This window comes from Hipposideros armiger, unplaced genomic scaffold (genome assembly GCF_001890085.2).
Source record: "Hipposideros armiger isolate ML-2016 unplaced genomic scaffold, ASM189008v1 scaffold_203, whole genome shotgun sequence".
NCBI classification, from domain to species: Eukaryota; Metazoa; Chordata; class Mammalia; order Chiroptera; family Hipposideridae; genus Hipposideros; species Hipposideros armiger.
The window spans coordinates 2,153,564-2,176,808 of NW_017731553.1; the positions used below are offsets into that span (position 1 = coordinate 2,153,564).

Consider the following 23,245-nt stretch of genomic DNA (forward strand, 5'->3'; position numbering starts at 1 on the left):
TTTGTTTATTGTTGCAAAAATGTGTCATGACTTTTCCGACAACCCAATAGTTGCGGGGAGGGGGGGGCAGCCCGCCATCCCATGCGGGAGTCGAACTGGCAACCTTGTTGTTAACAGCACACGCTCTCACCAGCTGAGCCATCCGGCCACCCATTGGAAGCTCAGCTCAGGCGCAGCCCACTGGCCCATGAGAGAATCGAACCAGCGACCCTGTTGCTCAGAGCTCGCGCTCTAACCAACTGAGCTGCCCGGCCGGCCCCTGGTATGTATCTTAATGAAAGTTGCTTAATCTTTCTGAGCTTCAGTTTTCTCAACTATAAAATGGGAAGAATACCTATTTTATAAAGACAATATAGGATTAAATAACAGGCATTAAATGCTTGTGTCATACAATGAGCTTCTTAAAGTACGAGTTTGCTTTCTAAACTTTCTCTCATTTGAATTGCAATAGTTTTTATTATTTTTCATTGCACACATCTAGCATATCATTATAGATTAAATGAGCTTTTTCAAGTTACCCTGGAAATCTAACCATTGTATCTATCAGAGAATATTGTTCTCAGTTACAAACAATTCATTACAAACGATCCATTGGTATACAATCATTTGTAATTTGTAGATTATGTATTTTTTTCCTCTTACAACAACATATGAAGGTTTTACTGAAAGGTTTCTACTTTACTTATTAAATGTTCACTGTATCATGAACTTTATGCAGTTTTAGAAACTTGAGGCAGACTTAAAGTTATAACTATATGAGTAGTTATATAATATACTATACAATAAATTATATATATATAATAAAATGAGGCTGATTCTACAGTTACACCCTAACTGTGGCCTCTGCCTTACCCTTCATATTTTCATTGATGATTCCTGATAGCTATGAATACATTTTCTTTATTATAAAACATTTTATCTCGCTGTGTCAAGTGCTCAGGGCCCCAACTTTTAACCTAATTTTCTGTCATGAGGGTAGTGTGAAGATGTTAACTATCTTGTTAAATGTCACCCAGTGGGTCAAGAACTCTGACATTATAACTAATGAGCACCAATATTAATAAGACTTTTGTTAATGTCCTTGGGACAGAGTTTAGTTATTTCTTGGCTTAGTATTGTTAAGAAATTGATCTTGAATCACATTAGCAAAAATATGTAGCTAGGCTTAAGTGCTATGAAGCATTAGAAGGAAGATACTGGGTATAAAACAGTAACATGGCTGTACCTTGAAAACAGTTTCTGAGATTAAAAAAAGAAAGAAAATGAGCATTGTAACAGAATATAATTTATATAAATTCAAACTACAAGTGCATAGAATATTAGTATACATTTAACAAGAACACACAAACTAAATGATATACATCAAATGAATGAGAATAGTTGCTAGAGCAACAGAGAGGAGGTAAGTGCAGAGATAAAAAGGAAAGAATGAAGGAATGAAAGAATGAATGAACAAGAACAAGGCCTCCCAGCATGGTGCAGTGATTGACAGCATGGACTCTGGAGCCATCTGCCTGGGTCTGAAGCTGGGCTGCACCGCTTACTTAGCTATGTGCTCTTGGGAAAATTGGTCATGGGTCTGGAACTTAGATTTCCCATCCCCAAAATGGGAATATTGGGGAGGGCAGGGGCGGTGACCAGTTAGTTGAATTGGTTAGAGCGTGGTGCTGATAACACAAGGTTGCCTGTTCAATCCCCACATGGGCCACTGTGAGCTCCGCCCTCCCTAAAAGAGTCAACTGTGCCATTGTAGCATGAAAGCAATGTGTAACCAATGACCATGGCTGTTCCCCAATAACATTTTTTTTAAAAATGAGAATAATGGGTTACATCATATAAAATTACTAAGCGATTAAATGAGTTAATATTTGTAAAGAACAAGTCCTAGCCCATTGTAAACACTATGTGTACACTTGTTAAATTAAAAATATAGATGATAATAAATGCATGGACTGAAGACTCTAAAGAGCTCAAATATCTCCAAATGACTAAGCTTAGGGGGACCTTAGGGACCTTCCTTTGCAGCACAGAGGTGGCCAACTTAAAATATAGCACACAATCATTAGAAAGTACAATTGCAGCTTGAAATGAAGTCAAGGCAACAGTCCGTTGACAGTGACAGAGAAGTTGCTCAGCCATAGAGAGCATCTGCACTGATTCTCTCTACTGAGGGGAGGACTTTGAAACCAGTAACCCGAATTGTTACCTAACACGCTGACTAGTAATGCTAGCAATTATGTAATTCTGGAATTTCATCACAGGTAAGGAAGAGGACGAATAGTGAGGCTTAAGAAATAGCCTATCTTTAATCTTTTTCTATCAGTGGCCTCATCGATTTCCTAGTAATCCTGGTCTAAATCCTTGCAGGTATCACTGACTAATCTCTTTTATAAAAAAAATACTATGGGGTGGCCAGTTAGTTCAGGTGGTTGGAGTGCAGTGCTGGTAACACCAAGGTTGCCAGTTTGATCCCCACATGGGCCACGGAGCTGCGCCCTCAACAACTACTTGAGTTGGAGCTGATGGGTCCTGGAAAAATACACTGTTCCCCAATTTAAAAAAATACTAAGAATTACTGGGGAAGGAAAAAAAAATAAGACTGATTTTTTTCCCCTCCAAATATCAGGTATTATTTATTTCCTGTATCTAGTAAACCAACAAGCCTGTCTGTCTACCTTCCATCAAAATGTTTCTTGATTTTATCCCATCTTGTTTCCATGGTGACCATTGTAGTTTGAATTCGCATGACTTTGTTACCTCATACAAGTCCCTCCTTAGTCTAATGTACTATAGAAATATTGTGTTGGTATGTCTATTGTTGTAACAAATTAAAGGTAAAAATGAAAAATCAACACAACCCAGAAACACTACATTAGGTATTAACTAGGTCACCCCACAAATAAAAAGTGAACCAAATGGATTTGGGTCAAACACGCCTATGAAGGTAAAGCACCTTCCCAAGGAATTGGTATATAGACAGCAAGAGATCTGAACCCTGTCTGAGATCGGTTACAAAGTCTTGATTTTCAACCAATGTTTATTAGAAATGTAAAAGACCCTTGGAGATTTGGGGGCCTTGAAGGTGAGTTGCTAATATCAAAGGAGCAACTGGGCATTTGTTATGAAAACAGTGAGGGTTTTAAAGAAGTGGTGACCCTGCTGTGGGCTCAGAAGTGAAGCAGGGAAAGTGAACCATAGGAAGAAGTCGGAGACCTAACCCTGGTCAGGAACTTGTCAGGAACAGCACGAGACTGTTAACCCTCTGGGAAGAGTAAAAAGCAAGGCCTGCTTATCTGGAAGCCTCCTGACACAAACACCTCAGGCCTATGTCGGGACACGTTGCCTGTCCTCTTTCTTACTGCCACTGAAAATGTCATCAGTTCTCAAACACACTGGTGATGACGATGATAAAAGTACAGGCTCATGAACAATGACTAAAATGCTAGTGGTTGAGGAATAGAGGGTTCTCGTTTTCTCTAGTTCCCAAATTTTTCTCTAACAGATGCTATATTGCTTTTACATTTTAAAACTTGAAAGATAAAATGAGTTAGGTGTAAAAAAAAGATCAAATTCGGGTGGCTGGATGGCTCAGGTGGTTAGAGCCCAGTGCTCATAACACCAAGGTTGTCGGTTTGATTCCCGCATGGGCCAGTGAGCTGCGCCCTCCACAACTAGATTGAAACAACTACTTGACTTAGGCTTGTGTAAACTGGAAGTACCTCTTGTCAAACGTCAACACCAGCTGGGAGTGTCCCGGGATTGCCAGTGACTTCTTCAAACACTGCTCTCATTTTGATGCCAAACTAATATCAAAATGGAATGGTAGTTTGGGTTATAGGAGAGAATAAAGTAATTTCAAAGGGTAGGGTGGGACGGGTGTGGACAGGATTCAGATGTAGGTGGCTTTGAATACACAGGAAGAAAGATGCTGGGGAATGGAGGAGCGATAGAAAAAGGGAGGTGGGGATTTTATTGGGGAATGAGAACAGTGTTAGGGAATTGGGGAAGGGGAACAGCCAAGTTGTTGTCCTTCAATCTTAGTTGTAGAGGGCACAGCTGGCTCAGCTCCAAGTCCAGTCCGAGGTGCTCAAGGTGCCGTGTTCAATCTTAGTTGCGGGTGGGCGTAGCCCACCATCCCATGCGGGAGTCGAACAGGCAACCTGTTGTTAGGAGCACCTGCTCTCACCAGCTGAGCCATCCTGCCACCTGTTGGCAGCTCAGCTCGGGCGCAGCTCACTGGCCCATGTGGGAATCAAACCGGCGACCCTGTTGCTCAGAGCTCGTGCTCTTAACCAACTGAGCCACTCAGCCGGCCCAGCACATATCCATTCTTTCCATCTTGTGTCTGCTGTATGATAAAGGCTCCTTGCTCCTTGTTACCAGTACCATGGGTAAGAGTGCTCGTGGGGGAGCCTGGGTCACTTATTATTTCAAACTTTGCTCTGCGGGACTCTAGGGAACCCCCTTGGGGACTGTCTAAGAATGGAAAGGATGGAGACAAAGCTCTGCCCTTGCTCACTTATTTCCGGCAGAGAAATTCTGCTTTACCTGACTTCTACTTAAGATTTCATAGGGAGAGTAGGCGAAACAGGTGTAGGGGGTCAAAGGGTCCAAACTTCCAGCTGTAAAACAAATAAGTCCTGGGGATGCAATGTACAGCATGGTGAGTCTAGTTAATAATACTGGACGGCATATTTGAAAGTTGCTAAGAGAGTAGATCTTAAAAGTTCTCATCACAAGAAAAAAAATGTTAACTGTGTGGTGATGGATGTTAACTAGACTTAGTGTGGTGATCACTTCACAATATATACAAACATCAAATCACGATGTTGTACACCTGAAACGAATATAGTGTTATACGTAAATGATACCTCAGTTAAAAAAAGATTTCGTTTAAACAAAGGGATGTGCCACTAAAGTATAAAACCCACTCATTTGAACTGGAAAAGTACACAAACTTGAATATACATGTGAAAGAATATCAGACTGCACAATTCAAATTGTCTTACTTTTAAACAGTGCTTAAAACTGTAGGACGGGTATCTATCACAGCCTTCTCCGTTTTCAACACGCCTTTTACAAAACACAATGGCTTTTTCATACAAGAAAAGATGCCGCTGCATTGGTTTGAATCTAGCAAAATCCTTCATTTTTGTAGCACCTTTTTTGTGTCCAATCCAAACACTGAACGCACCCTGCGTTACCATCTTGCCCAGCTCATTTAAGTTCCCCTAGAACGGAAAATCGAAACTCATTAGCACAACAAGCAGAGCTACATTCAGATTCCCGATGTCAACATTATAGTGTTTCGCTTGAACTACTAAAACCCTGAGGCATAATTTATATAGTTTAAAAAATTTCATCATAACTTTTTACATTAAAACATGCCATGTGTCACATAGTTACAAAATTACTGCTGGAGTGGGGCATACAAGAAACTTCCTCTGCCCTGGCTTCCTGTGTTGGTGTTTAGAGAGGGTAACTCTACGCATTTCTTCCTCAATCCTGATTGGCGAATGACATGGATCAGTCTAAGTTTCCCCACTGGGTGGAGCTAACTCTAAAGATTTGACCTTTTTCTTGCATATCTATCCTGGACTAGGGGCAAGGAGCATTTCTGGGATAAAGTGTCTCCTTAGAAGATCCAAACATTTCTTCAAGCAGGATGTCCCAAGGTCTGGACTTGGGGGTAAGCTGCTGGGGACAAAGGGAGTGTCACAAATCCATCTGGCTAAAATCAGAAGCCAATTCTCCACTTAGCATTATCAGTAAAAATGTGGACACTGGGATCTCCGTTTGCCTCTTCTTATTTTTCAATTGGTTCCAGGAGATGAAGAAAGGGATGTGAACATGCTAACCACTAAAATTGCAACAGTCATTAAAATCTACTTACAATATAGCCATTTATTGCAATCTGATGCATAGAGTCATTAACGGACTTCAGTAAATCTAGCACTGTGTCAAGTGCCTCCTTTAATTGGTCAGATCCTTTGCAGCCTTTGCTACATTTTAATAGCTCCTGTAAGTAGAAGTTGAGAATTAAACTTAATATTAGGCACATATTAATAGCTGGAAAAAATGAATAAGATTTTGGCCAATATGCTTTCAAAGAGCAATCCTAAGATTATGTCACTTTTCTGAGTGGTTTCTTTCATATGCTATTGTCACATCAATACTATGTTTAATAACAATGTCAAAATTGGAGAATAAATGACATAATGAATAAATAGTAAAAAGCAAATGACATTCAATGCTTTAGAAGCTGAAGAACAACAACTATTAAGACACACAAGAGATTAGTTTTTAAAACAATTACACACCTTTTGGTCCTCTACATACAACAATTTCTTTTACTCATTATGCATATACCATAGAACACTGTGAAAATACATTTTTAAACAAGCTATGTTGTATTTACATTTAACACAGCATTTTAACATTGCATGAGGGATGTCTCATCTTCACTTTCCATTGAGAAGGCTGTATGAAATACAGTCGGCAAACCGTATGAAAAAATATTTAGCTCTTTTTAACAACAGTAAAAGTTCTGCAGTAAACACTATACATCCGTCAATATAACTTGCATGGATAATTAAATAGCTAAAAAGACACCAGATAATCTCAGCTTTACATTTATGCCTCCAGCCCTCACACAGCCACAGTGAACCCACACTGTATTGATTCTACTGCCAAGTTCAGCCTTCCTAGTCACTGAGTTCACTTATTTCTAGTGCTTCATACTCAGATACTTCCTTTTTAATAGTTTTGGCACATCTGACCTAAAGAAGCAAGTAAAGAAAGAAACAAACGCATAATGTACTTACCTTCAACAGTAACTGATATTTGGTGATTCGTTGCACTGGTTTGAGTAAATAGGAATCCAGACCAAGTCTGTGTTTTAATTTTCTTTGACATTCCTGTTGTAATTAAAATACAATTATCAAGACATTTAAATTAAGGGCCGGCCGAGTGGCGCATTGGTTAAGAGCTGGCTTGGGATGCCAGAGGGCCCCGGTTCGGATCCCACATATGAGGGCCAGTGACACTGCCCTGTACAGCTAAGATGCTGAACAACAGCTCAACCTGGAGCTGGGCTGCTGTGAGTCGCCAGCGACGGAGTAGGCTGCAGCCCCTGTTGCACTGGGTTGCCATGGGCTACTGTATGTAGCCAGCAGCCAGCATGAGGGGCCAGCAGCCACCGTGAGCGGCTGTCCAGAAGCCGGCGACTGATCTGCCTCGCCCGGGAAGAGCGCAATGATGGTGCCAACTTGGGCCAGTGAAGCAACGTCCTCCACAACTAGACTGAAGAACAAAACGACAGCAACTTGTCTGTTCCCCTTCCCCCAATTCCCCAATAAAAATCTTAAAAAAAAAGAAAAACAAAGAAATTTAAATTAAGACATAGAGCTGTAAAAATGCCAAGTGTTCAATGTTTCTAAATATTTCAAGGAAAATTTACCAGAAAAATCATTGTTACATATGGTATGGCCATTACACGTAGTATATCTGAAAACCTACAGTAAAGATTTCAAGGATGTGAGAGGTAGAAAATTCCAAAATTTCAAAGACTAAAACTTTTTACATGGAAATTCGTGTTGTTGTGGAATGCTTACAAGGTGAGAAAACAATGAATGACCTTAGATGAACATGACTAAAAAGTTCTTCAATATAGCCAAGAAAATTAACAAAAGGCTCAGCTCCACAGGCCAAGGCCCAGAAAAGAAATAGGGTGTACTGAATATAAATCACACTGGGCATGAGAAGAGTTTTTTGATGTTGTTTGTTTTAATATCACAAGAAAAATGCAACCCTCATCAACTGGTGCTATATTTCATTTGATTATCGGTTCACTGCCACTATAAATATAAGGGTCATGACTTTGGGTCCTGGGAACATTGTAGGGTCCATAATTAGGGCAAGAAGGGGGCTGGATAGGATAAAATGTGCGTATAGAAAGGGCAGGACACAAAGGGAGTGGGAGAAGATGTACCAATGTGAGGTCCAGGACCTCCTTCTGGATATGGATAAAATCCAATACATAATCTAATTCAAACAATTATCAACTTATAGTTAAAGAAGGTGGACCAGGGTCAGCCAAGTGGCTCGCTGGTTAAGAGTCTGCCCAAGACTGCAAGATCTAAGCAACAAGGTCGCTGGTTCGATTCCCACATGGGCCAGTGAGCTGCACCCGAGCTGAGCTGCCGCTGAGCTGCCAACAGGTGGCAGGATGGCTCAGCTGGTGGGAACACGTGCTCCTAACAACAAAGTTGCTGGCTTGACTCCCACATGGGATGGTAGCTACGCCCACCCGCAGCTAATTGAACACAGCACCTTGAGCTGAGCAGCGCGACTTGACTTGGAGCTGAGCTAGCTGCACCCTCCACGACTAAGATGGAAGGACAACAACTTGGCTGTTCCCCTTCCCCAAGTCCCCAACACTGTTCCCCTTCCCTAATTCCCCAATAAAATCTTAAAAAAAAAAGATGGTGGACCAATACATGCATTTAGCTCTCCTCACTCATGAAACCCAACTAAAATGATGGAAAAGTTATTTTTACAAGGCAAATACCCAAAGTTACAAAGATGGGGAAAGAAAAATCGTTGACAAAATTTGGAAACTGGAAACCTAACCGAGCACACTACAGAAAAGAAAATTTCAAGTTGGCAGAGGGAAAAGCCAGGGAACAACTCAATTTATGTTATAGAACATCTTTTCCCCTCTAAAATGAATTACAGACATCAGGGACCTCTGAAAGTGAGAGACGAAGGTGGGGTTTGAAAAAATATGGCTGTTGAAAGACTGTTTAAGAAGTAATTAGATACTAACAAGTATTGCTGAGGGTGTGGAGAAATCATTCCCCTTATATCGTGCTGGGAGGAATGTAAAATGGTGCAGCAACTTTGGAAAACAATCCAACAGTTCTTCAAAAAGTTAGAGTTACCATATGACCCAGCAACTTCACACGTGGGTGTATGGCCAAGAGAGATGAAAATATATGTCCACATAGAAACTTGTACACAAGAGGTGGAAAAATCCCAAATATCCATCAACTGATGAGTGAGTAAATCCAAAGGGGGAACATTCATACAATGGAATGCTATTCGGCCATAAGATGGAATGAAATACTGACACATGCTACAATGTGGGTGAACCTCAAAAACATTATGTTGAGTGAACCAAGCCACACACAAAATACCACATGTTTCATGATTTCATTCATATTAAATGTTCAGAACAGGCAAATCTATAGAAAGCAGATTAGTGAGTGCAGAGCGCTGGGGTGGGGGCAAATGGGAGGCAACTACTAAAAGGAATGGGGTTTTTTTTGACTGATGAAAATGTTCTTAAAATGACTGTGGTGATGGTTGCACAACATTGTGAATATAGTAAAACTATTGAATTGGACATTTTAAATGGGTCAGTTTTATGGTATTTTAATTACATGTCAGAGAAGCTGTTACCCTCCCCCAAATTAAACGAGCATAAAAACCTAAAAGGAGCAGCAGCATCATTAAGCCTCTAGATAGCCATGCCACTGGGCACAACTGGGGGGCTGCCTCTCCCTCCACATAGCAGAAGAATGGATGTTTATCTGAAAAGAGTAAAACGGAAGGCCTTTGGACTAGGGAATGCCAGGTCCCGTTGAGGGCAGAGTACCATGTTAAAAGCAAAGAGACTACTTGAATATTTATGTACTAAATTAGAGACTCTCAGCCCTTTTCCCTCACCTGGCTACAAGAACACTGGCAGCCAGGTCCTTATTCACCAGGTAGCAGACTGGGCAGTCTGAGAGAAAGGATCTAAAGACACAAGTATTGGGGATCCTCCCAAGGAAACAGATTGAGACAAATCATCCAGCAGTAAGGAACATGGTCAGTAAACCCACATATGCACAGGGAACTTCGAATGAGCTTTTCAGCGCTTATTCCTAATGTAAGTAGACAAACATGTATCATTAGACTTTGAAGAAAGTATCTAATATGAGTAATAGAAACAAAATGAAGAAAAAGAAAAGCAATCTGAAGACAATGGAAACCATGGAGGGAGGATAAAACTATTTAAAAAAAGAAAAACTATAATTATTATCCTCTTATAGATAAATGAAACAAACACATGAAACAAAAACCAGTTCTACTGAAAGGAATCCTGGAGAACAAAAAAAGAATAGAGGCTCTTCAAAATTAAAAACATAACAGCAGGAACTCAATAGAAGGACTGGAAGATAAATTCCAGAAAACACAGCAAGAAGACAGAGTCAAAAAATAGAAAAGAAAGATAACATAATTAGAGGACTGGTCCAAGATATCCAACAACAGATGTAAAATAGGAATTCCAGAAAGAGAGAACTGAGAAAATCGTGTGGAGAGAATCAAAGAAAAAAAAATCCAAGTAAATTTGGACAAGAGGTTCCAAATTCAAAGGGATCACCACAAGACTAGCATAATGAATAAAAATAGTGCCAAAATCACGGCACAGCATTGTGAAATTTCAGAACCCTGAGAATAAAAGAAGTTCCCATAAGCTTTTAGAGAGAGGACAAAAATTAGGTCATATGCAAAGGCACAAAAACCAAAATAGCATCCACTTTTGCAACAGCTACACTGGAAGCTAGAAGACAATGGGGTAAATGTCTTCAAAATGCTGAGGGAAATTATTTCTACAAAGAATTCTACACCCAGCCAACCCAGCAATCAAGTGTCAGGGTAGAATCAAGACATTAGCAGATATGCTTGTTCTCTAAAACTTTTACCTACCATGCACACTTTCTCAGTAAAACTACTGGAAGGTGTGATCCACCAATCAAGTGAGTAAAACAAGGAAGAGAAAGACATGGCACCTAGGAAACCAGAGAGCCTATGCAAGAGACAGGTGAACAGAATCCCCAAAATGATATTGACCAACATTACAAGGGCTGAATGTGGTTGTCTCTTGAAGCAGCACATATGTGTTCGTGTGCATATACGTGTGTGTGTTTTGGGGAGAGTCGAATTGTTCTTTAACCAATACATATATATAACTTACTTAAAGTAGAAAATGAATTTATAAATAAAAGGTATCCCAGTATCTCCCAGAGTATATCCAAAACCTGAATAATTACTATACCTGGAAAAAGGCGCACTCTGAATACTTCCTCCAAATTGCCTCTGATCTGGGCTTATTCAGACAATATTTTGCATAAATCTGAAAATCATCTTTCTGTGATAAAAAGCAAATTCAAAGGTATTACCAATTTGTGAACACGTGCTTTTCTGATCAAGAAAGGCTAAGCATTACAGGGAATGTGGCCTAAGTGGCCTGCCACGCTGGCAGCTGGTCAAAAGCCCTCTCTGCAGTCCAAGAACGGCATGCCCCTTAGTCCCGGTAGAGGGACACATCATTATCCAAGTAACTGCATAACTTCCACTTACCAAGTTCAAGAGTTAGAGGCAGAAAAGCCTTCTCTGAATGTACTATGAAAGCATACTCATTTTTTTCCTAACTAGGAGTTAACAGGGTACCAAGAATTCTGCTCTTTCTACGATGTTAGTCGCTTGGTTCCCTGGTGAGTGAACTTGTAGCTAACTTCCAAGGTCCTTGGTTAATCACTGGGACATCACCATTGTATCACAGCTCCACTGGACATCTGCCCATGCTATTCTCTCTCCCTGGAATCATATTTATTTGACCCTTAGCTAATGGACAGCCTCCTGTTCACTTTTTTACATTCATCTCATTAGTCATGTCTTCTAGAAAGCAATCGTTTATACCTCTAGTCTATGTAAGACGCACCTCTTCTTGGCTCCTACAGGACCCTTTGTATATCTCTAACATAGCACAACTCACGCTGTATACAAAGGATTCCCTGTTTTTCTCCATGAATAGTCCTGGGCTTGGTATTCGCATTGCCTAGCACAGTTCTTGGCGCCCAGTAGGTTCTCAGTATGTGGCTGTCGAATGAATGAGCATATCAAAAGGCATTTATTAAACCACTGCTGTTTGCCAAGAACTCAGCTAACCTTTTGAGATATACAAAGATATATAGGATATGGACTCTGCCTCACAGTTTTCCATTGAGTTGGAGAATGTATGAATATATGTAAAGATGCAGAGAAAATGTAAAATCCCCAATGAGTAGCACTCATTAAGTCCTACAAGAGTCCATAGGAAAGAGATTGCTATTGGTTAAGGAAGAATTTGGACATAGTTTAAATGTGTTTAAAGTTAGGGTAGGTTGAGAAAGGGAATAACACACAATTCTTTCTTAACCTTAGTTTCTCCCTCCATAAATACTTTCTGAGATAAGGTATCTATTAGAAAGCTTTTGATAAACATCTCTATCAAATTGATTCTCAAATCAAGGCAGAACTGATATTTCAGGAACAGGAGGAACAAGATAAGCAGAGAACATTCTGAGAGGAAAGTCTACTGGAGCGGAGTATGATTACCAAGCCTGGGAAGTCAACTGTACTAAGTACACTCTTGGAACATTGAGAAACGAGCCTCCCTGAATGATCTCGGAGAACAAAAAGAACAGACAGCTCTCCGTTTTGCAGGTCTTGCGATAGATGCCTTGGGCCTGAAAGCCAGACTACATTTCATTCTAAGACTTTGCATGTATTAGAGGGGAATACCAAGGCATCACGGAGGCTAAAAATTAACCAAGCCAAGAATGGTTGTGCTAAGAAGATCCCAACGCTCACAGCTTCATAGCAATGATGGTCCTTGGACTCCTGGGATCACCGAGGGGTCAGGGGTTGCAAGCTGAGCCATTGATGCATTTGAGAGCACAGAACACAATGGCCATTTGCATGCTCTCGATACCCCATTGCACCAGTTTCTGTAACAAAACCTGGTTTAGCATTAAATACTTGAAAGTGATGTGTCTCCTCCAAGAACATAAAGACATCAAAAACAATACCTACCTTGTCTCTAAATCTGTTCTTATAAAATGAGCTGCTATTTTGGTGGTCCATATTTACATACTTTTAAGTAATAATTGAACTAACCCTTTCCAGGAAACAAGGTCCCACTCTTTCTGGACAGTCAATGCAATTTTCCAGGCTGTTCATAAAAAGGCTATGAAAATTTCAGAGAAAAAAACATTACATATTTGTATGTGAAATATAAATTGGTCAATAATCCTGTACACAATATCATTAAAAAATTCAACTGAATAATTACATACTTGTTATGGAATTCATAGATTTCTGCCATATTTCCAAAGAGAACATCCTTTTTATTTCTCAGGAGAGGTGGCATAAGATCAAACATCTCGGGATTATCCATCTCGGCTCTATAGCCCTACCCAAAATAAATGCATGTATTCATTTACGAAATATTCGCATTAACATTGGCTTGGGCTACCAAAGGTGTAGGTACAGCAAAATGTATAGGGGGTTAGTGGGTGAAGCTGTTTGTAATTTTAACAGTCAAGTCTTCTAGTTCCCCAAATTATCAATTATCATTTTTATTTTAGAAAGTAGGACAAGGAAGTGAAGGTTTTCCACTCAATGGGGAGAATGAAGTGACAGTTCTTTGGCCTTCAGGGTAGCTTATATTGTAGAAAACAAATAGAAACCAAGTATGAAATACTGTATTACAAGTCATTAACTTCTACTTAAGTTAGCAATAAGTGTTTAGGTTTTTCAGACCAAATTCATATAACATTTGTATGAAATGAATGTTTTTCTCCCCTTTTTAGTTCTTTACATCACAGTCTCTAAACAGCACCCTGGGAATAATTAGAACGATCTACTGTATCCCTAAGAGAACAGCTTATCTCTTCTGTAATAAATTCTGAATCCATAATTCTCACTCCAGGGGGAGAACATGAACACACACACATCTGACAGACGTGCAGCCTCCAACTATAGGAGAAATACCCAGTGCTGCCATGTGACAATCAAGGAAAGAGAGAGGAGCAGGCTGCCCCAAACACTTCCTAACAAACGTAGCTGGGGAGCATTTGGGAAAAGATGGCAAAATAAAATGAGTCCCTTACCAACAAAACAGTGAACAGCTCGCGAACATACACCTTCTCAGTCTGTATCAGCTCATTTAGGACGTGGCTAAAATGAAAAGACCATATTTATCACTTATTTTATTGGTTTAGAATTGCATTACAACGTTCCAATTATCATCATTATAAACTGTCTAAAGTAAAAATTGTTAATGCACAGGAACTACCAGTGGTTTTGGTTTTATCATCAAAATATAAAGTTCTATGGTTTCTAGAATAAGTAGCATCCACAAAACTCTAAAATATATTTAAAAGAAAGGGCTCAAGTATTATTTTTAAAAGAAAAAGTTCTTTATGTCAAACTCACTAAGTTTAAGAATCAATTTACTAAAACCTCACAAACTCTATTCCTAAAAATCTGGGAAATAATTTTGGGGGACAGCACGGTCTCTGAGCCATAGTTCCCTCTCTTTCTCCCTCTCTCTCAAAAAGGAATATCCGCATTTTAGGCACAATTTTTCCCTTTTCCCAGTAATGTTCTGAAATTTTGCAAGACATGAAATGGATTTATTATGCTGGTTTTCCCAAGTACACATCATACTTAAATTTCTGTAGTAATTTTGTTTACTGTCTCTTTAAAATAAAATACATTTTCCTCCCAATGTGATTTCCAATTGACATCATATTTCAAATTCATTTCCTAAGTCTCCATTATAAGTAACCCTTTTACTTTAAATTGTACCTTTGGCCCCACTTTTATTTTTACACTTTAAAGCATTAACATTTAACAATCTTTGAAAAAAATATATTTTATACATACAGAGGGTGCCAAAAAATGTGTACACATTTTAAGAAAGGAAAACTGTATTAAAATTGCAATAATATATACTGATAACAAAAGATGAATACAAGTCACATTTGACTTCTGCAATGACAAGAGGTGCTCAAAGTGGTTACCATCAGCGTCCAGACACTTCTGATTACGGCGAACTACTGTTTGAGCAATGTTGACCAAAGTGTCCACTTGTATACATTTTTTTGGCACCCCTGGTACATATGTCTACATACACCTTACTCTAAAATACTGGCTACTTATACATCTGTGATATAAAATTTAGAAGGTGAATATTCTTATGTTTAGACTATTAACATAATATTATAAAAGTGAACCAAACAATGATTATTGTTAATATCTATAAATAATAATGTATATCTACATATTCCTTTCTAGCTTTTGGAACACTGTCCCATTCACTCTGACCTCTTTTACAAAAGAGGAGACTAAAATTCTGAAGAGGTCTATTTAATCTTCAAGTCACATAAACAGAGCACAGGTTGGGCAGGCCTAAACCCGACTTCTGTGGCTTCATCAAGCGCTCTTTTCATCACACACACAACCCCATTCTGTGAACTCAAAATCCCAAGCGTGTTGGCCCTGAACACTGAATCAGTGACTCCTATGGGTAGATGTGTATATAAGTGTCTGTTAATAAATAAAAGATACTTCTTTAAAACATCCAAGCTATTGTCATTGTTCAAACTGGAGGATTGACCGGAACTTTTCTTCTCCTGACAATCATGCACCACTTCAATCTGAAATGATGAAAATATAAGTTAAATGAGCATCTATGTAGATATAGTTTTTCTTCAAGGAAACTGAGCTCAAATTAAGTTTTCTCTAGGTCCTAACTGTTCTGATAAATTGAAAAATAACACCATAATTATAATTTTTTCAGAAGAAACTGTGGTATGTACTAGTGAAAAATCATTTGAGTTGCCAAAGAGGACAGACTTAACATACTCGTTAGAATTTATTTTATATATTAATGTTTCATCTACTGGGCACTTGGGGGAAATGATGTTAATTCATAAAAAGCTGATCGCCCAGATAACTAAAGTTTATAAATGAAAGACCATAATGGCGTTTTAACCTTACTGATTTTTGACAGAAACCTTTCTAGGAAATATTACATGAATCCTTGAATTCTTTAATGAAGGATATAGAACATCACTGACCCTTTCCCTAATGACTCAGTGGCATCGATGGTGAACATGAATTATATGATAAAAATCTAATGATAAACTTCAGGGCTAATCAGATGTGAAGAGCTATCTACTGTTTCTTGAAATGGCTGTAACCTGTTCATCTGTCTTTATTCTCTGCCACCTGTCAGTCAGTTGCTGCTACAAGTGACCTCCTGATCCTAAACTGCTGCCTTATTTTACAGACTCTATGGGACTTGGACTGACTGCCTTACTGAGTCAACTGCATGAGGTTTTCCACAAAATGGGCTTATTTGCACTTCAGAAGCATCTGAAGTACCATATTTCCCCATGTATTAGATGCACCCTTTTTCGAAAAATTTGGGGTCTAAAAACTGGGCGCGTCTTACACAGTGGTTGTAGATTTCAAATGCCAAAGATGGAACTGAGGATGAGGCAATATATGAAGACAGTGATTCGTCCTCAGTCACAGATGAGGACAAGCTAATGGTTGGGAGTTTTGACAGTGATGAGGTGTTGCATGAATTTTATGATGAATAAAACTTGAGTTCAATAACTTTATGTAATACTTTTTTTTTCAAATGTCGGGCCCCAAAATTAAGGTGCTTCTTATACATGGGGAAATACGGTACATTCCAGGGATCCAGGCTGTACTGGAGGGCTGAGCAGAGCAAAAAGCCTGCACTCCAAGGACACGTAGCATTACTTTATAACAAAATGAAGCACGGAACCCAAAATGAAGTGTGGAATCTATCAGCTAAAAAAGCATTTGCACAGAATATGACCTACTTACTACAAATACACGTGGATAGCACAAACCTTTATTGACTATTTTCTATATATTGTGTAGGCGCAGTCCCAGGTGCTTAACACACATTATCTCAAATCTGCACACCAATTTTGCAAGCTGTGGCACATTCATCCCCATTTCACAGATGGAAGCACTGAGGCTCAGAGAGGTTTAACAACAGGGCCAAGGTTGCATACCTACTGATGATCTGCCACCATTGGTCTATGGTCTGCCACCATTATCACGCTCCCTCTTAGAGAGTGTGTTTGATTTATGTCTGTTCAACGTACCAACCATTATCATCATTTTAATACTAAACTTAAGACTAAATACCGCATACTCTACTCAACAGATAGGTATGCACCATTTACTCCTGACGGATTTCTAAAATACAAATCTGGAAAGTTTTGAAACATCAATCTATGCTTTTAAATACCTAATTTAAAATTGGTATTTAAAACTGGGCAAATTGACTTGCGGTGGAAGAATATGTGCATTTTGGAACTGGGTTCATTAGCTATAAATCTCACCAAGAAAATGTACAGTCACAGTTGCCTATTTTTTTTCCCCTGGAGATATGCAAATGAATACATACACACAGCAGAACGTTACAGTAGTCGTGAGTTGAAACTAGAACTGAAAGACATGTAAGACTATGCAATGCGGCATTCAGCCTGCTTCCTTCTAAAAACCAGCAGTTGCGGCTGTACAACATGATAACCAGGCAGGATGTGCCAGTACAGGCCGTTCAGTACTAGCCTGCTAACAACTGTATAGAACATTTAGAACGCTACCCTTGGCCAGACATTATTCAAAGTACTTCACAAAGATTAATTTATCTTTATACTAATTCCACGATGAGGGTGTTCTATTATTACCCCCATTTTATAGATAAGGAAACTGAGTTCCAGAGAACTTACCCAACATTATACAGCCAGCAAGTGATGGAGCTGGGATTAAAAGCCAGGCAGTCTAGCTCTACAATCTGTATCATTATGACAAACTGCCTCTTGGAAATTATGTTCCTGTCCTTATTTACCATCAAGAACACACAAAGAGCATGTAAGTGATTAAATGCTCCAATCAAAAGACATAGGGTGGCTGAATGGATAAGAAAACAAGACCCTTACATGTGCTGCCTACAAGAGACTCACTTCGATCAAAAGACACACAAAGACTGAAAGTAAAGGGATGGAAAAAGATATTTCATGAAAATGGAAGCAAACAAACAAAAAAAGCTGTAGCAATACTTATAAAGGACAAAATAGGCTTTAAAACAAAGTCTATAACAAGAGACAAAGAAGGACCCAATAATCCTACTTCTGAGTATTTATCTGAAGAAACTGAAAATACTGCTTCGAGGGGACATGTGCATCCATATGTTCACTGCAGCATTGCTTACGATGGCCAAGATGTAGAGGCAGCCTGGGTATCCCTCAATGGATGAATGGACAAAGAGGAGGTGGTGCGTGTGTGTGTGTGTGTGTGTGTACACACACACACACACACACACACACACACACACACACATATATATGAATATTTCACAGTCATAAAAAAGAATGAAATCTTGCCATGTGCAACAACATGGATGGACCTGGAAGGTATTGTGCTGAGTGGAGTAAATCAGACAGAGAAAGTCAAATATCATACAATTTCACTTATATGTGGAATCTAGAGAACAGGATAAAAGAACAAGCAAAACAGAAACAAGCTCATAGATACAGAGAGCATTTTGATGGTAGCAGGATTTCGGGGGTTGGGAGAATGGGTGAGGGAGAAGGGATTAAGCGGCCCAAATTGGTAGTTACAAAAGAGTCACAGAGATGTAAAGTACAGCATAGAGAAGATAGTCAATAACATTGTAATAACTATGTATGGTGTCTGATGGGTACTAAGCTTATTGTCATGATCACTTTGTAAGTTACACACATGTCTAATTGCTATGTTGTACACCTGAAACTAATATAATATTGTGTGTCAACTGTAATTGAAAAATAAAAAAAAAATTACTAAAAAAAAAAGAACACGCAAAGAAAATGTAAGGTGTTGCAGTTATGATGAGGTTTTTCTCTGCAGATACCAGAATATCATGGATAACTGAGAAGGAATCGTGTATCTATCAAGAAACAAATAGGTGCCTTTTTGAACCCAGAGTCTGGTCCATTAGAACCTGTTTTTTGTCCACGTTTCATCCTTGCAGGACTGGAATCACTTATGAAAGAAATCTCCTTTTCTAAAAAGGGGCAACACTTACGTAGGTTTATTGAGGTGGGGTGTGGGGAAAGAAGCTGGAACTCATATGAGCTATTCTACAGAAAGTATTCTGAGCTTGAGCAGACTTGAGACGCTGCTCACACATCTGGGTAGATGCCAGTATTGCAATTAGGCACAATGCGGCAGCAGCTTTTTCTTTTAAATTAAATAGGCTTTCAAACGGACACTACGGGCTGAGCGAATTGAAAATATGGTCTAAGCCCCCATACTGATTCTGCAACCACAGCAATAAAGCCAACCATGAATTAATTAATGATATTTACTTTTAAGTTGCTCTGATTTTGTCTCCAAGTCTTCTTCCCTGGGAGAGAAATATGAAAGAAGAATTTCAAACCAGAATTCAAATCAACACTTTTAATAAAAATACATGCATGGTTATTAAATAGAGAGTCATATTCCAGTGTGTTTATATTAATATTTTCACATTACACTATGCAAAACAGATGAACAGTTAAGCTTAGCTATATGATTTCAACTTCTTACTGAGTATGATTTTCCTACGTGTTCACCCATTCTTTCATTCATGAAACATTTGCTTGACTGCCGAGTAAGCACGAAGCTAGGTGTTGGTACTTATAATTTATTTGCAGATTTAGTGTTCATTCTGACACATAAGCACTGAGTCAGACTGTTGCTCACTGATTAACTGGGTCAAAAGAGTTTTGAAAAAAAATCTAAATTGAACTAATAATTACAGCATCTATTTTGGCACTTCTTACATGCCGGGCACTGTTCTAAGTCCTGCACATGCATTTTCTTTTTTTAATCCTCAAATTAACCCTAAGACACAAGTTCTACTTCTCTCCCCATTTTATAGATAAGTTAGTTTAATGTCTTGTCCAAGAAGCAGAGGTGGTATTCACATCCCAATTGTCTACTCTCAGAATGCACGTTTTTTACGTTTTTAACCACTATATAAAACATTTCTGGAGCATGTTAAAATGCTAAAACAAAACGAAACACAACATCATCGAAATTCCCTGCTTTAGTCTTTCTGTTCCTCCTGTTTAATCTTTCTTTTTTCTTTCCGTTTAATCCCTCTCTTCTGTTTACAGAGGGTGAGCCTCTATATTGTTAAGCGAGGAGTCCAGATGTTCCTACAAAGCCCAGGGCAGAGTCCAGTCAAAGACAAGGTAGGTCATTTAAGTTCCTAATTCTCAGGCCTCTGAAAAGGCTGCCACCCACACAGGCTAGTGGATCTCTCCTCTGCATGGAAGGGACATACTTTCTGTCTTTTCTTCCTCAGCGGGAGCCACTTGCAAGGCACTCTCAGGGAAAGCCACGCTGCTGGGTTCTCTAAATGTTATACTTCACTTTTATTTATTTGCAAATATATTTTGTATATCAATTGCATGTTTATATTATCATTCATATAAAGATAAATTAGACTTATTGGCAATTACCAAATGAAATCAACTGTTCAATAAATCCTGATGTCCACCACTTTAAAGACACCTACTGTACATGGATTCAAACTTATTTATAAAGGTAATTCGGGGAGCTTCCCTAATTAATGGTACGAATTAATTCTCTGCAAATACACTGAGATGAAAAAAGAACATACACAAATCACGAGTAATGTGTCTTTTTCTGAAAAGCAAGGTAGACGAATTCATTCTTTTAACAACAGAAATATGTACATAAAAGTATTCATTGCCTGGGGTGACCCGTTAGCTCAGTAGGTTAGAGCGTGGTGCTGATAACACGAGGGTTGCCGGTTCAATCCCTGCATGGGCCACTGTGAGCCGCGCCCTCCCTAGAAGAGTCAACTATGCCATTGTAGCATGAAAGCAATGTGTAACCAGTGACCACTGCTGTTCCCCAATAAAATTTATAAAGAAACAAAAAAAAAGTATTGCGTGCCTATCCTATATGCTAAGCACCGTGTTTGGTGCCAGGAATACAGACATGAATTGCACACCGTGACTGCCCTTCCAGAGCTTACGGTCTAGCAAGAGCAACGCAAAGCAGGAAATTACACTAAAGCTGCGAAGAAATAAGGGGGACTTGTTATCACATAGCTTGGACATCTAACCAAACCAGATGCAGGGGAGGAGAGGCAGGAAGGAAAAGCTTAGCTAAAGGAAACGGCCTAGAGATGGGAAATCTGACGGAGGAGTAGGAGCTAGCGAACGGGGAGCATTCCAGAAAGGAGCAGTATTCCAGAGAGAGAACAGTGTGTGTAGAGCCCCAAAGGCAAGACAACTAGAGGCATTTGAGAAGGGAAACTGGGGAGACAGGGAGACTGCTGCAGTTGTCAAGGCAACATGATATTAGTTTGGATTAGGGGAGTGGCAGTGAGGGACAGCAATGGGGACGGAAAGAAGCGGATTTTGTGACTGATCAGAGGTGGGGCATGAGTGAGAAGGGGGAGACAAGGGGCGGGAATCAGGGTGCTATTCACTGAGATGAGGAACATAGGAAGAGCAGGTTTGCAGGAGAGATGCGCCGAGTCTGAGCTGCCTACAGGAAATTTGAGGAGGCAAATTATAAACGCAGGCATGAAGATTATGAGAAAGATCTAGACAAGAGTTACAGGTTTAGGGCCTCAAACCGCATTTCACTCCTCATAGACAATGTTCTTCCATCTGTATGAAATGCTAATTCAATAAATATCTATTACACCCTGCTACGTGCCAGTAGGCACTGTGCTAGGTACAGGCTTCTATTCGCCGCAAATTAATAAAAATAAAACAAAGAAAAAAAGTTTGACTTATTTTATGAAAAATTAACACTTATGCTTTGATTCGACCAAATTTTATCTATTTGGCAATGAAAGAGTCTTGAAGAATTATTTGGAAATGTTTGTTATAATCCCCATCCCTCACAGAGCAATTAGGTATAATTAACAACGTTTCCAGCATAAGTGATGCTTTGGTTTAACTGATAAATCATGATGGATGATGGACCAAGCCATTTATCTACCCATGTCATGTATTTAGTAAGCTACCTTCTTCCTCATGAATACATTAGGTAGTTTTCAATTGCAGCAAATCCAAGCTGCTCCCAAGAAATAATTTTATCGCGGATGACACAAAAGTCTCTAAAGTGAAAGAAAGCTTGATTTATTTTCACATTGACAATTGTTTTTCTGGCATCAGATACCCTTTTTTAAGTCAGTAGGTGTGAATGCTCCTAGTTTACAAACAAGTAACCAGGCTAAAAGAAGTTAAGTGAACTGCCCAAGGTCACACAGATAGTAAAGGAAGCCAGAAATCTAACTGAGGTCTTAGGGATTGCAACCTGTTTCTATTTTTATTCTCATAGCTGTTGGTTTTTGGGCCCTCACTGGCTTCTTGTTCTTTTTACTCTTTTCCCCACTATCATCTTAGTCAAAGGTATTCATTTACGGGGTTGTTCATAGTTTTATTTGTGCGTATATTTTTATATTTAATAGCTATTAGCTATATACCTATCATTTTGGCCTAGTTACCTGCTTTCCTCACCTCTTTTTAATCTGATCCATGCTGGGGCAGAGCTGGATTTTTATACTCATTTTGCATGGCTCAACCTTCCTCGGAATTTCAAAGTAGTTCCCATATGTTAATGAAGTCTCTGATTCTCTCAGATCAAAGAGACCGAATTTAGTCCCCTGTCACCCATTCAACTAACTTAAGGCCCCAAAGGCCAAATCACTCTCCCCTAAGAGGCCCCAGAGGCAGCTCAACGGAAACCCTGGAGCGATAGAGTCATCTTATTTCCAGAGTAGTTCAACATCGCAGTGAGGATAATTATTTATCCTAAAGAACGTAGAAAGGGAATGGACATTACATGGTTAAAACGAGTGTACAAAGATAAAAACGAGAAAATGGACTCTGTGACAGTTAATTACAAGCAAAATAATTCTATTTACCTGTACCTATTTAGTAAAGGCAGTCCATTGTATTATCTAAGCCTTTCACTCACTAGAAGCTTCTAAGAACCAAGTTATAGATAGTTTATGGAGACAAATGGTATGCGTGAGTGTGCAAAGGCATGCGTGTGTATCGTTTCATATGCCTTCCTCCACCTGCTGGAAAAAAAGTGTTAGTTTGATGCTGGTATACATGTCCACACTCATTGCAAGGCTGAACTATTCAGTACAGATTTGCATCACCCTGTCCTATACCATGTCACACTGTGTTACCACTGGGTTGTTGGAAAAGTCATGACGCAGTTTTGCAACGAAAAACAGAAAAAATACGTCATGACTTTTCCGACACCCCAATATTTCCCGACAGGATCAACCATGACT

The 23,245-nt window shown here is 39.2% G+C and overlaps 1 protein-coding gene across 6 annotated transcripts in view; it reads right to left on the reverse strand.

Annotated features, from left to right (window-relative positions):
- The window catches only part of MCF2 (MCF.2 cell line derived transforming sequence), a 71,352-nt gene that overhangs the window by 18,438 nt on the left and 29,669 nt on the right, over nucleotides 1–23,245 (reverse strand). For all 6 annotated transcript variants that reach the window (XM_019653584.1, XM_019653588.1, XM_019653587.1 and 3 more), the window contains 9 exons: nucleotides 19,275–19,312; nucleotides 15,445–15,533; nucleotides 13,983–14,049; nucleotides 13,167–13,282; nucleotides 12,988–13,057; nucleotides 11,105–11,197; nucleotides 6,825–6,917; nucleotides 5,894–6,019; nucleotides 5,010–5,231 (listed from right to left, as the gene is read on the reverse strand). In XM_019653584.1, the coding sequence (XP_019509129.1) occupies nucleotides 5,010–5,231; nucleotides 5,894–6,019; nucleotides 6,825–6,917; nucleotides 11,105–11,197; nucleotides 12,988–13,057; nucleotides 13,167–13,282; nucleotides 13,983–14,049; nucleotides 15,445–15,533; nucleotides 19,275–19,312 (914 nt within the window). The remainder of the gene's footprint in view (nucleotides 1–5,009; nucleotides 5,232–5,893; nucleotides 6,020–6,824; nucleotides 6,918–11,104; nucleotides 11,198–12,987; nucleotides 13,058–13,166; nucleotides 13,283–13,982; nucleotides 14,050–15,444; nucleotides 15,534–19,274; nucleotides 19,313–23,245) is intronic.